The following is a 17185-nucleotide window of genomic DNA, read 5'->3' as shown; positions in this document are numbered from 1 at the left end:
TGCATTCATATTTAGCCCTTCTGAAAACTACACAAAAAACTGGGTTGTTATGTGGCAGGTGGGTATCCTGGACCCTAAAGTATGCAAGGAAAATAAGGTTACTTTCCTACAGTTTGGATTGTACTACTGAATATTGAGGGTATGAATATCATGATACAAGAATATCATGCATATAGATATATGTAGATGTATAGATTTGCTGTTCCAAGGTACATTCACGTACCTTGAAGATATATATATCATCATGGTACCTATATGTGGAGTTAGATGACGAATATGTATACTTATTTACCTTTCGATAGTCCGTTTTTGATATTTCGCCCTCAAGATTCGTATTCCATGATATTCCAATTTCAGTATTCAGGTGGTGCAACATGGTTTGGTATTAAAATATAGCCATACTTGGATGCAATGGGCTCCTCACAACTCATGGTGCTGATGCCACTGCACTTGTTGCACGTTTGATAGCTATACCCTGTATGTGGCTTGCTTAAGTCATCTTTTTGACAGATTTTGCTCTGTTCATTCATTTATTAATGGGTTTCGTAAAGCCGTAACATGTTACCAGGCTGCCAGCACAGAGCGGATATATGACTTTACAATGCATACGTTTACAATGCACACCTTTACAACACATTTTTTACAACGCAACATCCATTACAACGCATTCCATTATTACAACGCATGCCATTACAACAATTTTTTCAAAACTACCTTTACAACGCATTCCATTACAACGCATAACATTACATTGCATGTATGGTCAGTATTGGATAGTGTAGGGGTAAAATGACTATTCTAACTCCAGGGGGTGCAACAGTAGGGTAAGTGTTGGATAGTGTAGGGCTAAAATGTACTATTCTAACTCCAGGGGGTGCAACAGTAGGGTAAGTGTTGGATAGTGCAGGGGTAAAAATCACTATTCTAACTCCAAGGGGTGCAACAGTAGGGTAAGTGTTGGATGGTAATTGTACGCGTTGTAACGGTATGCGTTGTAATGACTGCGTTGTAATGACATGTGTTGTAATGGTGTGCGTTGTAGTGTCATGCGTTGTAATGGTTGCATTGTAATGGCATGCTATGTAATGAATGTTGTGTTGTAAAAGTTTTGTTGTAATGGTAGTACGTTGTAAAAGTTGCGTTGTCAAGGTTGTATCCCGCACAGAGCACTTAACAAGGAATAGCAGGTAGTCCAAACGGTGCAGGGAGGGACATGGGTAGTTGCAGTCAAAATAGATGCACTTGATGATAGACCATCCAATATTAAACTGTTGTGTCTATTTCACCGCAAGTATTCAGAGGAATGACAGCATAGAGAGATCTGCCGTCAAGCATTTTCTATTCTGCAGGTAGTGGGTTCTCTTCTCAAACTGGGGTTTAAAGTGTTCTAGTTTCTAGGCCCCTGAAATGGTGAACACCCTGAATATCGACCCACAATATCGTTGGGATACAATATCGACAACACAATACTGGAAACAAATATTCACCAGTAAGTCTACTTTTTCTTTACCTAACGCAACACATACATGCACCTATGTGGTACATATATGTTCAAGAAACATAGAAGTGGTGTTATGAATAGTAAGTCTATATGCCCCTATGTGAACTTCCCTTTCGATAGTTTGTCCTTCGATAGTCTGTCTTCAATTTTCTTACACCACAATTTTCAGGGGGTTGACAACCAGTGACACACTTCCCAGAAACCTACATCCTTGTTTCTCTTGGTTGAAGTTCACTTGGTGGGTAAAATGGAGATTGGTTGGTCATAGGTTTGTCGCTGTGGTGCAGCTGGGAGGCAAACTTTAACGTTAACAAGGTCTATTGTTTCAATAAATCTTGGTGATGGCACTGAGCATTTTGAATTCGGACCTTTATTTTACTAGGAAAGAAAGGAGGGCTTTCAAGACCAGTTTCAAACGGTTTCTGAAGGTTCAGACAGATTTTGACCCTATGATCCTCTGTCATTTCATATTTGTCTCTTCCCTTTTTTGTGATCACTGTGTATTCCACATATTTGTCTCTTCGCCTTCAAAAAAGGAGCTTGCAGTAGCTACAAGATCATTTCTTGCAGGGACAAATGCATGTATGAACCACTGACTACAGTATTCCTTTAGGGAGAGGATGACAGACTAAACTCAAAAATGATGCTCTGCTTTCTTTTTTTATGTGGAAAGTGGAGACTATAGGCTTTTAGGCTATTGAAAGGGAAACTCATCATGGTCTGTTCCTCCTAATAGTAGGATCTCTGTGTATACGCCCTTCAGAGAGAGGAAATATCCCTTTTCTCAAAGAAAAGTGAGGTCAGTGCATTCCTTGATGCTTGTTTGGCTCTCGCTATCATCAGAGTGCGTGAAAATTTACCAGAGACAATGGGTTCTCATAAATGTTGAAGTGTCGGAGGGACTTCTGATTTACTCAACATTACCCTGCTTATTGATGATTGGTATGATCCACTATGGTATTGCTTCTTTTGATTATGGTAGAAAAGAGCAAGTCCACTGTAGGTGCCTGCAATGTAATACCTTGCAGGCTATATATGTGCTGAGGGAAGAATTACAACTTAAGTGCAAAGTGAAGATAATACCAATCAATTTGTGACCTGCTTTTTAAAGTGGATCTGTAAAGATTTTTAAAAAACTAAGCCATTATCACATGAAGAAAATTGCAGAATATTGGAAAATGAGAAGGCATGGTGGTGGAGCAAGATTTCAATAGTTTCGTCAACCATTGGATGGAGGGGAGACTTTTGGGAGCGGATCTATAGGGTGAGAGTGGGGAAGGTTGATGAGGGCATGTGAGGTTTGGGGAAAAAGTTGTAAATACTATGGTTGACAGTGGAGGAGAGGTAGAGTTGGTGAGTAGGAGAATAGGAGTCATGGCTAGTGAAAGGTGTAGGTTTCTGAGGTGAGCGATAGATGTATTTGGGGGCTGGAGAAGAGCACGGCTGGGAATGGTACATTTATAGTGGGAAGGGTTTCGAATCTGTCACTGGCGGAGTGAGGCAGAGGTATTTTGGAGAATAGCAGGTTTAGAAAAGAGGAAGAGGTGTAGCTTGAGGAAAGAGATTAAAAGAATGTTAAGAAGTGGAAGATGAAAAGATTGGAGAGATATGAAGTGGCATTAATTGGGTGTGGCAAATGGGTAGCCTTTGGCAACAGTCACAAGGCAGAATTTATGTGGAAGAGGATGGTAGTCTTGGGAGATAGAAATGGTACAGATTTTGGAGGTGGGGTGGGGAGGGGAGTTTAAAGAAAAAAAAAGAAAAGCGGAAAAATAAACAAGAAAAATAAACTTAACTTACCGGGGGCCGCCTCTCCCCCGTCCTTCTTCCACGATGCAGGAACAGGAAGCACCCAGGCTTCCAGACTCCTCTAGCCAATCACGACGCAGCTCATAGCAGTGTCGTGATTGGTCTGAGTGCCATGGCTCGGTGCTCAGATGGGGAATGGGAGACTGGGCATGTTCCTCACAAAGCTGTGCATTATAGCCTGGTGGGGACCATGGACAGTGTGCATGACTGCTTGGCCTGCCCGAGACGGCTGACCATATCTTCCTGCGCACTTGGGGAGTGCCCAGCACTCCTCCCCTGTTCTTTGGACAGCCCAGTCCCACCCCGACCCACACCTGGAGATCCGCTAGTGAAAAATAAAATGATAATAACCTAGCGTTATTATCATTTTATTTTTCTTGTGGTGCGACAGAGCCGCCACTTTTGTCTGAGAGCTGGGGATGTGCAGGATTTGGCAAAAGGCAGAAGCTATGGGGAGGAGGAGCATGACAGTCTTGGGGGTGTGAGTGAAGTGCAGATTTTGGGGAAAAGATGAGAATACATTTTCAAGCAGCAGAGAAACATTGTTGTGGAATGGTGAAATGCCATTCTTTGGAAGCAGGTAAGAAGCAGGAGCCGTCGGTCAGAGAAGTGCAGAGTGCACAAGGAGGAGGATGATGCAAAACGAATGATTACTGTAATCCTATGGTTTTCAAACTCATTTTGCATGTAATCTGTACTTTTCGTGTAAAATGCTCTATTTAATCCTTTTTTTTAAAAAGTGTTCCTAAGGATAAACCTTCCCACTAAAACATCCCGTGGGGAAATAAGGTGTGTCGCTCTTCAAACCACGAATGAACAAAAAATGTAGACTGGCTGTCATACCAGCTAGAAGTTGCGATCCCTTGCACAGCATAGGGAAGAACCAGAGCTATCCATGCTTTATATTTTAGCCAGAGAAAATATCCCTACATTTGTGTGGGTATGTTATGTGATGCAGATCTGTAGAACATGCTATCCCCCAGGAAGGTATCCTGGAGCTGAGCAGGTGTGAGTCTAGCCACATCTAGGGCCTAGTGGGACCACTCGAAAATTGAGGTCCTCAGGTTCCTGTGGAGTTCAAGAAGTGAGGAAGATGCTTTTATATGCAGCAACAAGTCTTTCCGCACATTATGAGCGAAGTAGGAGAAAGCTCAACCAACAAATCTTGTGTGCGGCATGTGAGTAGGAGTCCGGACAAGCAGAGGTGTCCGGAAGGTTTCTGAAATCAGATGAGGTTGTTGAGGTATGCTGGGCCAGTGTTATGTATTGCCTTGAAAGTGTGGGAGAGGAGTTTGAATTGTGTTCGTTCTTGTGGAGCTCATTCAGGCATGGTGTGATCCGAGTGCTGCGTGGGAAGGTTGAGAGTGATTTCGGCCGCTGAGCTCTGAACACGGTATATGCATAATATGCAGTGTTTGCATGGCATTGCATAATGTGCAGTGTTAACCTACCTGAAATGCAGTGGAGTGCTGTACACTGCTAACGACGGAGATACAGTCAGAATGGATAGGTGGGGGGCTGGTTTCTCAGGGGGAGGTGGACTATTTACTGTGTAGCATGCAATGTTACATGAAGAGTGTCTTCAAATCTTTCCTGAATTGATGAAGGGAAGGGCTGGTCCTGATGAATACAAGGATTGCATACAATGTTTGGAATAAAAAAAGGAATTGAAAAATGACAGCTCGAACCCAATGTTTGATTTTATATTCTGTTTCTCTAAAAGATCTTCACTTAATTGAACTAATTGCCCTCCATTCATTATCCATTTTGCAAACCCAGCTTATTCTCTTCCACACATGTTGACAACATTCTTTTAAAAGAGAAACAAAGATCTTTGCAAGTTGCTTTGAATCTGAATCTATTAAGGCAGATGGATGGTGTGAGACGCACGACTGACAATATGTTTATTGTGCAGAGGTAATGTAATGGCTGCTTCTCCTGTTGTGGGTGGTAATTGATGCGATTCACATGATTTTTAAATCAACAACTTCAAATGCTCGAAAATATGTTCATTGTTCGGATGGGAATCCATCTGAAAACTAGTGGTTTATTTATGGGCCATTCTATCAGAGACAACCATCCTTTGTTATATAACAATGTAAACTACAATGCAAGTTTTCCATAAGTCTGTAGATTTTTGTCTCAGTTGCAAAGTTTTTCTTGAAATTGATAACTCGATTACTCGGTGCATAAACAGCAGCAAAGAGATTATTGAAAATTGGCTGAGGGCTGGAATAATGTAGCAGCACTTTGAAAGCCCTCACATGACAAAATGGCTGCCACAGTTTGGTAACATTTATAGCAGAACTTTTGATGGTTTGTCCTTTGTGTGATACATACACAGACGTTGCTAATTGGCACAGTTAATTATTAAGGCAGTGGAGCAAAGCTCATGCCTTCAATCTCTAGAAAACAAGAAAGGGATATGAGAAATTTGGGCCTGATGTTTTTTCCTCAATGGTTCATTAATCCTAGCCAAAGGAACAACATATTTGCTTTGTAAAGTATTGCCTGCAAGAGCAGCCATGGAGAGGGGTTGGAAAAGTTTACAGGTGGAAGAATGAGCCCTTGTGAGAATGTGGTCATTTGCTCTGGTGCAGGGTGACTAGATCGATTGCAATGACTGTGACTGTATTGTGCAGGAATAATTCAGTGGAGAGGTCCTTTTTTTGTTGCAATTTTATATAGCGAGACCTCCACCTCAAGGTATCAGAGCACCTTACATGATCACCGGTTGCATTACAGACAGACACATTCATTTTTTGTAGGCACAGGATGATCAGGGCCCTAATTACGATGCTGGGCGGACTTGAGTCCGTCTGACACCGTTTTGGTGTGGGAACCGACTGACCATAGTTCTGCGGATCCGAACACCCTAATACAATGTGACCGCACATGGTGCGGTCGCAAACTCTCATTTCGCTATGGAAGCTTGTGCTGCGGTCGTAGACAGGCCACAGCAGAAGCTGCCTAAGAGAAATGGGAGTTCCTGTAAATCCCTATACCTTGTGGCACTGTGCCTGCCACACAGTGCAGGGATCTGCAGGGGGGCACCATAGGTACAACAGACCCCCAACCAGAGGCCAAGGAGGCATGGGAACCCCAGCTAGGGGCCCCCAAAGTTGATTTCCAACAGGATTATCAAGTTTTAAAGCCCAACATGAAAAGCCTGTCGGAAACTAACATCATAATCCTGAAAGCGGACACGCCGTCCGTAGGGGATTATATGTGGCCTCCAACTGGTCAATGGGGTCCTTGAGCCCGTCGGAAGCCAGTCTGTCGAACCGGCTGGCTTAAACTCTGACCGCCTACATTGTAATTAGGCGGTCGGACCTTAAACCAAGGATGTCAGTCGGAAAGCCTCCGACCTACATCCTAATGAGCCCATAAGTGATTTGCCCAGAATCACAAGATGCTAGAACCTCTCGCCTGACTCAAACCTGGTTCCCCAGTTTCAAGGTCAGACGCTCTGGCTGTTAAGCCATATCCTCTCCACATGGCTGATGCTAGCATTGAGAATGGGACCCAGAGCCGGTCACCTTACCTCTTGTGGGTGCACGAAGACTCCAGAGTAGAATGGGTCAGAATGGTGATCTGAAACAAGAGTGTTGCTCGAGGAACAGGTGAGAGGGCTGGGTACCCATCTCGGTTGTGCAGAAATGCATTCCCTAGTGATGAGCAATGCGAGTTCAACATTTTGCTTTTCTCTTGGGGGCAGTAAGATTTCCTTTCCTCAGAAGGTGCTGAGTAGAAGTGACATTTTTTTGGCTGCCTCACAAAGTGCCACTGCATTCACAACCAGGTCGCTTTGTTTTTCAGGTGAGGAGTTTTATGAAACTTCGCCGTACGAGCCTGTTACCGCACGCCTCTCTGATATATTCCGACTGGCCTCTATCGTCACAGGTAAGAAGACTTTTCTTGGGAGGGAAGTGCTCCTTTTTGTGTTAATGTAAGCAGGGTGGCAGATGTTGGCTCTAATAGTATCATTAAAGTGCCGGATTACAAGCCTGATGCTAATTCCTTTTCACTCTCAAATTACCAATTCCAGTCGTATTTGCCCTTAGTGCTAATTACACATGTACTATTCGCCTATGTTTAAATTGCCTACCCTGCATTATTTTCCCATAGTTATGTAGCAGGGACATATTGACAAACATCTAGGTGGCAAATAGCACAGTTGTGTAATTCATGCACCATGGAACACTCACAGGTGTTCCGATGTTCACACTGTGGAACACCTTTGCACAATCCATGGTGACCAGCTTGGAATATCACACTATTTTCCAACAATATTCTTACTAGGGCCTGCCTTACACACTGGCCTGGTCTATGCCTGGTGGACCTTTAACTTGCTGCACCGGGTGTCGATCGGGTCAGTGCATCCTGTTACAGTTCTGCACTGCCCCCAGCAAATTCACACCTGCCCTAAGGGCAGCACTTTAATAAAAGACAAATGTATCTTTGAAGCAGGCAGTCCATCTATCTCTGTGCAGGCAGGAGAGAGGCCTGCTTTTGAAATGAGAGCAGAGATCTCCCTGCAGGCAGTGCAATGAGTGACTGAACACACCTGCAAGGGGATGCATAGATGGCCCTTTTGGTTTCCATTTCCCCCTTCAAGGGGTTCCTCCTGATACCTCCTTTGCATCTGTACACATCTATAATATACCACAGAACAGAGAGTATGTGTTCACTCATTTGCAAGAGAACACCCCCTTACCAAGGTGGGAAAGCCCCCTTGAGATCCCGCTGGCACTGCATGTGATCTGTATTACAGAAGGGGCTGTGCAAGCATCTGCAGATTCTTCTGTAATACCAAAGTGGCCCAGGGGCAAAAAAAGGCAGCACACAAGCCTGTTGCCGCTCCAGTTTTTTCCTGCCGGGAATTTTTAGGCACTAAGGCCCATATGTATGAACACATTTTTCCATAGACACAGAATGGGTAAAACCCTTTGATACATATGGCCCATAGAGACTGCTAGGCAATGTGCACATGTGAAATTAGCGTATAGCAAATACCATCCAAGGTTCTGTAATACTAAAGTGGCCTAGGGGCAAAAAGAAGGCAGCACACGAGCCTGTTGCCACTCCAGTTTTTTCCTGCCGGGAATTTGTAGGCACTTAGTGACTGCTAGGCAATGTGCACATGTGAAATTAGCGTATAGCAAATACCATCCAAGGTAATCAGTACCTTAGAGTGACATGTATGCAAAATAAATGAATCTGTTTTTTAGCCCTTTAATATGTACATTGTTTAATTCTAGAACTGTGAAAATTAGTTTTATTGTCTGACTTCTAGAACCCAACTTATTTCTTGTATTTCTTCTCACAATATATGATTCAATTTCGATAAGGGCGATATCCCTACAACATGCTTATTTTCATTTTGGAGGACATCCATCTACAAGCCAACAACTTTAGATAGGAAGTACACATCACCCCATGTCAAAAGGAGACCATGGTTCCAGTCCTAGACTCTTCTCTGCCAAAGCTTTAACCATGCTATAATTCGATCAAAACAATTTGAATCAGCACTGAAAGCAGAAAGAAACCTCAAAAATATACAAGATGTGTCACTCTGTCTCCAGAAACCTTAGGGTTCGTGCTCCTCCTAATGCAAATGTCCCATTAAGGGGGAAGGGGAGGTGGAGGGGATTGCTGTAGAATGTCCGCAGTGTGACTTTGGTAGCCTTAAACCTATATCCTTTGATGAGTTTTAATGAATGATTTGACGGCAGACGTTTCCTGAGAACATAATCTTAATCTTCTTCAAAAATTACACCCAATCAGTTACAAACTGCATTTTAAATCATTTTCTTTTCTAATCGAATCGAGTGGTGAATTTGTCTTTGAATGCATGAACATCAATACAGTGTCAGTGTTACACCCATCAAACACACCCTATTACTACACCACTGCAGTGATTTTTTTGATAATGAAATAGCACCTCCTACAGATATTGTATTTACTCCTCTTCCTTGCACAAGAGCTAAAACGATTATAGGAGCGATAACTGAAGAAGGTTGCTGCAGAGCAGGTATTCAGGAGGAAGTGAACAATTTAGAGACTGACTAGCCAACAGGCAAATACAAAGATTCTTGTAGATGAGTGTCTTTAAAAGTATAGCAGAATTAGGGCCAAACTGGTTAATTGAGTCTGCCCCAGCCTTAAAAGTAGGCCTGGGCGGTAAATTCCGTCCACTCGCGGAGTTTGCGGAATTTAGGTAATTTCGCGTTCCGTGGAGAATTACCAAAAATTCCGAGATCCGCGGCTTTGCGGAATTTTTGCTTGTTCGCGCTATCAAAATGCGTGTTCCCTAGATATTTCTCCCTGATCACGCAAACAGCGTTCGCGAACAGGTAAAAAGCATCGCAAACGGGCAGAACAGGCAATTCTGCGTGTTCGCTGAACTTTTGCATGCTCGTGGAGATTTTTTACTGTTTCGCGGAGCTTTGCGGAGCTTTGCGTAGCGCGACTATGTAAATTCCGCCCACCCCTACTTAAAAACAGTAGCGGCTCGTAGTGGGAGTGTTGCGGGGTGGTGAGGCAGGGGAAAGGCATGGTGGGGGTTAGTAAACTCCGGCATACAGCCGACCTGAGGTAAGTACATAAATGAATAAATAAAACGAATTACATTGCGCGCGCTGCAACACAAATGGCATTGCAGCGCGCACAATGTAATTTGTTTTATTTATGCACTTACCTCCGGTCCGGCGGTATGCCAGAGTTTACTACCCCCCACACTGCCACTCCCCAGCCCCGCGTCACCGCCCCACAACACTCCCACTAGGAGCCGCTACTGCTTAAAAGTGAGGGGTAGTGGTCTTTCAGGATTTAATTTTGTAATTTTCTAGCAGGGCCCACTACTTTGTGGTAAATAAATAAATAATACCCTATTTTTGACTAGGCATATATCATAACAGATAGCTCAATAAATAAGAGTCAAGATTCGAGGTAGTAGGAGTTGTTGCAGGTTTATTACAGCATAAGGACAGGGACAGGACGACCTGCATAGGAACAGGATGACAGGGCCCGGCAGCTGCCGGGGCTGGGTCTGGGATGAGCGCGCTAACTTTTAATAACAATACATGAGCTTATATACAAAACGCAAACACATAGCATTACATTGCAGTAGGCGTAGTAGTGGGTGGAGCAGAAGGCGTGACGCGTAGCAGTCGCGAAAGATAAGAGTAAAAGTAGGTGTAACTGGGAGTATACATAGACATGTGGTGCAGACGTAACAGAATATGTCATGAATGGGGCGGAAACATTGGAGGGGGCTACCTAAGGAGCCGGGACCTCTAACCTGATGGTGCGCGCAAACTGACAATGACGTATTACTAGGAGAAGCTGGGGGCTATGAACTCTGTGCTAGGAGCAGAGACTAAAGTCTGGAGGGTCGGAGCGACATGTACCTAAACCCTATCTAGTATCTGATGTTTAGGGAACATGTTTGATATAAACTAGAAGTCAGGAGGAGAAAGGCTAACTGATTCTAAGACTGGACCATGCATTTATTCTACATGTAGTGCGTGATGAAGAATATTAAGTGACCATTAAATACAGTATTTCTCTAACGTGGAGACGAGAAGGCTAGACAATGACGGAGACTATTGATGCAGTTCAGTAGCTTAGGAATGCAGAGAAGGAGGACTGAACTGATAACTGGAACTATAACATACTTTTGGCAGACTCAGAGGCAGGGCCAAGCTGCACCGGGCACTGCGAGGCAGGAAGTAAGTGAAAGGTCGAGGATACAGGTGGGGGCTGTATCGCTCCTCAGCGAGGCTTCAGGAGTCAGGAGCTGAATCTGATGTCCGGGCCCTTTTTGAGGCCTAGAAACGGGGACTTTATAATGGAATAACGTGTACACTGAGAAACGTGGCAACGTAGCTTTACATAGGCCTGATATCCGTAGTATTCACGAGGACTGGAAACTGGCATACTAGAGGTGGACACAACTGTAATTGCGTCATGAATTGGACATGGGGAATAACATATGCATATTGGTCATGCACACATAACATATGATGGATGAGGCGTAGGGACACAGAACATGGCAAAATTTACTTTTCCACATTCCCTCCTTGTCACTACGTTTCCATCAGGAAACATCAATATTCATGATACCATCTATCATTTCATATAGTATCATTTGCTCGTCTCGAATTATCTTGGAACGAGATTTAGAACGGGGCTTGGGACTAGGAATACAAGAGGTAGCACAAATGCCGCAAATCGCAGGGCCACATTGTATACAGAGGCAGCAGCTGAATATGATCGCTACTGCAATACCTAGAAAGGACAAGATTTTCCATCCCCATGCGGAAATTATATTCCAGAACCAACCGGACCATGTCCAGGTGCCTGGATTCTGGTGTAACAGATGGGCAATCTTATGGAGTCTGGTTATAGCTGAATAAACAGACGGTGCGTTATTTGGAATGAAAATGCAGCAACTAGATCCGATGACTCTACAGGCCCCGCCCCTATCGGCCAGTATGACGTCAAGGACGAGACGATTCTGTAAAACGACAATTCTCATAAAGGATTGCTCTTCGGTTAAGTTACCTAGAGCAGAGGCAGTCTCATCTACTACAGCTTCAAGGGTTCTTGTTAACCTACGGATTAGCTTACTATTTACAACTGTGCCTAAATAAGGGAACACACCTTTATCTATATCAATGAATTGTTCTGCAGCAGTTTCAGTATAATCGACAATCGGGAGATTTCTCTTGTGTCTAGTATGTACTAGGAAGGAATTCCTATGGTAGTCAGGTGGGGCTAGGAAAACAGGTGGCAGTAGGAAGGCAATGTAACAGGTTCCCTCCCAATCGAGGGGCAGACGAACATATGCGGTCTGACCACAAACAAAATAAGAATGACGTGAAGCTTTGAAAATAGATTTCCCACTGTCACTATACTTGACAATAGTAGTACAATCACTATGTCCTACGTGTACGGAACCCTTATTTCGGACACATAATTCGCCTTTGACTGGTAGTACTGAAATAGCGGGTAAGTCTGGAGTAGTATCAGACTGAACATTCAGGACCATGAAATTCGACGAATAATTACCTAAATTATATACTTCATTTTCTGGATCTAAACCTGTTCTGTGGGGAAGACCTTGCTTGTCTGGGAAACATGTACTGTTAAGAAAAGACATATCTGTTAAAGATGACGTTAACGTGGACCATGCTCCACACGAACCATTATGTGAGAATGGATAAGGAAAGAGTGGCGGAACTCCCTTCGGTGTCTGGAAAGGGGGGAGTCGACCACACATCCAACAATTAGTGGCATTGCTGGTCTGGTGTGAGTAATGTAACATACGGATAAATGAATTGTTACGCATAGCGAGGCGGTATGAATATTCGTGAGGAGGCAGATCACTAAACGTGTGCTCTACTGTAGCATTAGCAGACTTATTCACATGTGGAACTGGGAAATATAGGAAAAAGGCATAACTGGTGCAGGAAATCATAATGCTGATGAATAATATGAAACTTAGGAAAACGATACATTTGATTGAGTTTTGACTAACTCTCTCACTATGGGGGTCTATTTTATACATGTCAGAAACAGTCTAACCGTTTCACCTAGGGGAGGACTTAGACAATCAAACTGACTGACTTATTTTACTAGACCGGAGCTTTAACTTATACTCCTGCTGCGGAGTTTTCTCTACCAAGGGAGGGGTTGTATCAATGTCATTTGCGGGACAGTCCTTAGGAACAATATTTTGGCAGTCCTTCGAATCCTGGGAAATGTTTTTAAAGACGGGTTTCAGTCCTTTAAAAAGTTTAACGTGAGAAAGGTGTATCCATCCTTTTCGGCCTTCCAACTTCACGGCTGTACGGGTGGTGAGGAGGACCTGACGGGGCTCTTTCCATCGAGGCTCCAGCGGACTTGATCTGTCAAAGTTCCGGACCATCACCATAGATCCTGGAACGATTTCGTGCGGTGCCACCTCGGTATTGTCTGGAAATGCGGCAGCAACCTGTGAACGACATGAGTTGAGGGCAGACATCAAGGAAGCTAGGTAATCTGTCAGCATATTACATGAAACATCAGTAATACTTCGGGGTCTAGGAGTACCCCACATGTTAGGGGGGCGGCCGAATACGACCTCATACGGGGACAGACCTGATCTGGAATGTGCGACCATGCGCATATAAAATAAAGCAACTGGCAGAGCTACTAGCCAGTCCACACCCTTATCTTTACACACTTTGGCGATTCGGATTTTCAGAGTCTGATTATGTCTCTCGACTAGACCGGCTGCTTCAGGATGGCGTACACAATGGAACTTCCACTGGTACCCTAACAACAGGGAAACGTGCTTCATTAGTTCAGATGAGAATGGCTGACCGTTATCAGAATATACGACTCTAGGGAGTCCATATCGAGGGAAGAATTCACGAACCAGCTGCTTGGCAGTGGTCGCGGCTGTGTAATCTGGGACTGGATATGCTTCTGTCCATCTGGACAGAGCGCATACAACTACAAGGACATACTTGAAACCTCGACATCGCTCCATCTGAATATAATCCATCTGGAGGACTTCAAAAGGGTGGTCAGGGGGCTGGAAACCACCTTGTTCCACCGGGACACTTTTACCTGGATTAAACTGACAACATATCATACAGGTACGGACTTTCTGCTTGGCTGCAGCTCGTAAATGCTTGTTGAACCAAATGTTCTGGATACTGTCTAACATAGCTTTTTCTCCTAAATGTGCTGGACTATGTGCGGTATTAATAATGACTTGAACCATAGAGTCGGGGAGGAACCATGTGGCTCTACCCTTTGTTAACCATCCTTGATCTGTCTGGACCCCTCCTTGTTCAGACCATTTCTTGATTTCATCGGGAGTAGCATGTAACTGGATATCTATGACTTCTTGTGTAGGGTCCTTAACTGTCATACATGTAATCAGATCTGGAGTATGTGTCATGTTAACTGGAATGTCTGGAGTCTGTGCTGTAAGCTTGGCTGTGCGATCTGCTAGATCGTTACCTTGGGAAATAATGTCAGTAACTTTCGTATGTGCTTTGCACTTCATGATGGCAATAGATGTCGGTAAATGTATGGCATCTAACAGAGCTTGAATAAGGAGACCATGCTGAATCTTGGTTCCATGAGAAGTCATAAAACCTCTCTCCTGCCAGAGCACTCCGAAGTCGTGTACAACTCCAAATGCGTAACGTGAATCTGTGTAAACATTAACTTTCAGGTTCTTGGCGTGTATACAGGCTTGTGTCGGAGCAACTAGCTCTGCTGCTTGAGCGGACAGGGTATCAATACGGTGTGTTTCAATAACTTCGGTGTCAGTAGTTACTGCATACGCGGCGACTAGTTCTCCTGTACTAGTTCTCATACATGAACCATCCACATAAAGTGTCAGGTCAGGATCTGGTAACGGAATGTCTGTCAGATCTTGTCTTGGCTTTGTCGTAATGTTGACTACTTCCACGCAATCGTGTGGGTCAGGATTTGAACTAACTGATGGTAACAGTGTAGCAGGATTCAGGACGTTGCAGCGTCTAATTTCTATGTGTGGCTGGAACAGTGTCAATTCATAACCTGTTAAACGTGCAATTGTCAAGTGCTGAGTTTGTGTTCGGTTTAAAAGAACTTCTACTGAATGTGGGACTTGTACTGTCAAGGAGTGTCCTAAAACTATGGAATCACTTTGTCTGATAGCTAGGGCTGTGGCTGCAACTGACTTGAGGCACGCAGGCAACGCCTGGGCGACTGGATCTAGTGTGCTCGAAAAATAAGCACAGGGCTTGTATTGTCCTGCTTGATCTTGTGTAAGAACAGATAATGCTGTACCTTCACGTTCAGTAACGAAAAGTGTAAAAGGCTTACTGTAGTTCGGTGTAGCTAGAACTGGAGCTTGACATAAAGCTTTCTTTAACTCGTTGAAACTAAGTGTATGTTCAGATGTCCAAGGGAGAACAGTCGATACGGCTGCCTCCTGTGTCGTTAACTGTATCAGTGGCTTGGCTAGAAATGCATACTGGGGAATCCATTGTCTACAATAAGAAGTAAGGCCGATAAAGGCACGTACCTCCTTCTGGGTTCTGGGCTGGGGAAGACTCGCTATTAACTGGATACGGTCTGGTGTCAACTGCCTACCCCTCTTGGACAGCAAGTGTCCTAAGTATACCACTTGCTGGACACAGAATTGAAGCTTCGAAGGGGACACCTTGTGCCCCATCTCGGCTAGGAAATACAGAACTGTAAGGGATGCCCGCTCGCAAGCACGTTCAGAACGGGCTGTGATCAGTAGATCATCGACATACTGGAGCAGGGCAGTGTCAGTTGGCATGTGAATATTGTCTAGTTGTCTCTTGAGTGCTTGACTGTAAATACTAAGACTTTCTGTGAAACCTTGAGGAGCGCGTGTGAACATATAGCTCCTTCCATTTAAACAAAATCCGAAAAGAAACTGGCTGTCTGGATGAATTGGAACACTAAAAAATGCATTCTTGAGGTCAATTACAGTGAAGAACATAGCTTCGGAATCAATGGCTGTCAATAGGGAAGAGATGTCTGGGACAACTGGGTACTGCGGAATAATACATTTATTAAGCTCTCGTAAATCAATCACTAATCGATATACTGGGGGTGCATTTGGATCAGTACGTTTCATGACTGGAATGATCGGAGAATTACATACATTGGAGTCAGTTTCTACAACTACTCCTTGAGCGATGAGCTCGTCAATAATTTTGGATAAGGCTGCTACAGCCTCGGGTGGCAATCTGTACTGTCTGATTCGTGGTAACACTACACCTGGCTTGAGAGTCACACGATAGGGTGTGATTTGCATGTAACCTACATCAGTTGGACCTTGCGCCCATAAATGCTGCGGAACATTAGACAGTCTTGAATCAAAATCTCGTAATACATAGTGACCCTTAAAGTCACGTAGGAACAATCGTATTCCCTCTGGGGAACAGCATATAACTGCACCTAATTCTTTCAGTGTTTTAATGCCTAATAGGTTTTCTGGACATGACTTAGTAAGTAACAGGTCAGTAGTGCGGGACAATGGACCTACTTCTAGAGTAACTGGCTTTGAAATCTCATTTACGATAGGCTTTCCTGAAAATCCAAGGGAAACATTTCTTGAGCCTGAGAGCGGAGCCCCTGGAACTTCGGCATGACTAATTGTGGTCCTACTTGCCCCTGTATCAATCAAAAACTTTCTGTCTTTCCCTAGTACTTGACTGTGAACATAGGGACCTTCTTGATCTACAGGTATCTCGATGAGAGGCAAGCCTACCTCCCTCTCTAGGCTGTTTCATGAATATGGCTGATACTCTGGATACTCAGACTGTGCATACTGGTACATCTGCGATGTAACGTGCTGTGTTGCAGCAATAGGCTGCGGTACTGTAACTGTCTGTGGTGCAATCTGTGACTGAGGAGTCTGTGAAACTTGTTCTTGTCTAGGCGGACGTGGTCTTTCTTTAGTCTTACCAGTAGCTATGTTGTGTTTCAGAACTGCACACTCATTTATAAAATGACCTGGCTGTTTACAATAATTGCAATTCCCTTTAACGGGAGCTGCAGGATGACTGGCTTGATTCGGACCCCTCTTCTGACTGTCTTGAGGAACAGATTGTGCAACTAGCACTTTCATTTTCGTGTCTTTCATACGTTTTCTTTCGTGTTCTTGCTCTTCCCTGATTCTATTCTGGTTGTACTGGAGCATTTGGAGCATCTGGGACGGAGTATTAGCTTGCCAGGTGCTTTCGACTTTCAAAACTCGGTTTTTAATTGGTGGACTTGAATTCTCGACTAATTTAGTAACAAAAAGGTGAGGGTATGACTCACTACTTGTCTTGAGACCACTGTTGA

The 17185-nt window shown here is 44.0% G+C and overlaps 1 protein-coding gene across 1 annotated transcript in view; it reads left to right on the top strand.

Annotated features, from left to right (window-relative positions):
• Window positions 1-17185, top strand: part of GFRA2 (GDNF family receptor alpha 2) — a 391204-nt gene that overhangs the window by 129969 nt on the left and 244050 nt on the right. The window contains exon 3 of the mRNA XM_078666349.1: window positions 7130-7213. Within this exon, the coding sequence (XP_078522475.1) occupies window positions 7130-7213 (84 nt within the window). The remainder of the gene's footprint in view (window positions 1-7129; window positions 7214-17185) is intronic.

The sequence above is a fragment of the Lissotriton helveticus genome, chromosome 11 (genome assembly GCF_964261635.1).
Source record: "Lissotriton helveticus chromosome 11, aLisHel1.1, whole genome shotgun sequence".
NCBI lineage: Eukaryota > Metazoa > Chordata > Amphibia > Caudata > Salamandridae > Lissotriton > Lissotriton helveticus.
The sequence above is the reverse complement of the archived record's forward strand: the minus strand, read 5'-3'. Positions and strand labels throughout refer to the sequence as shown.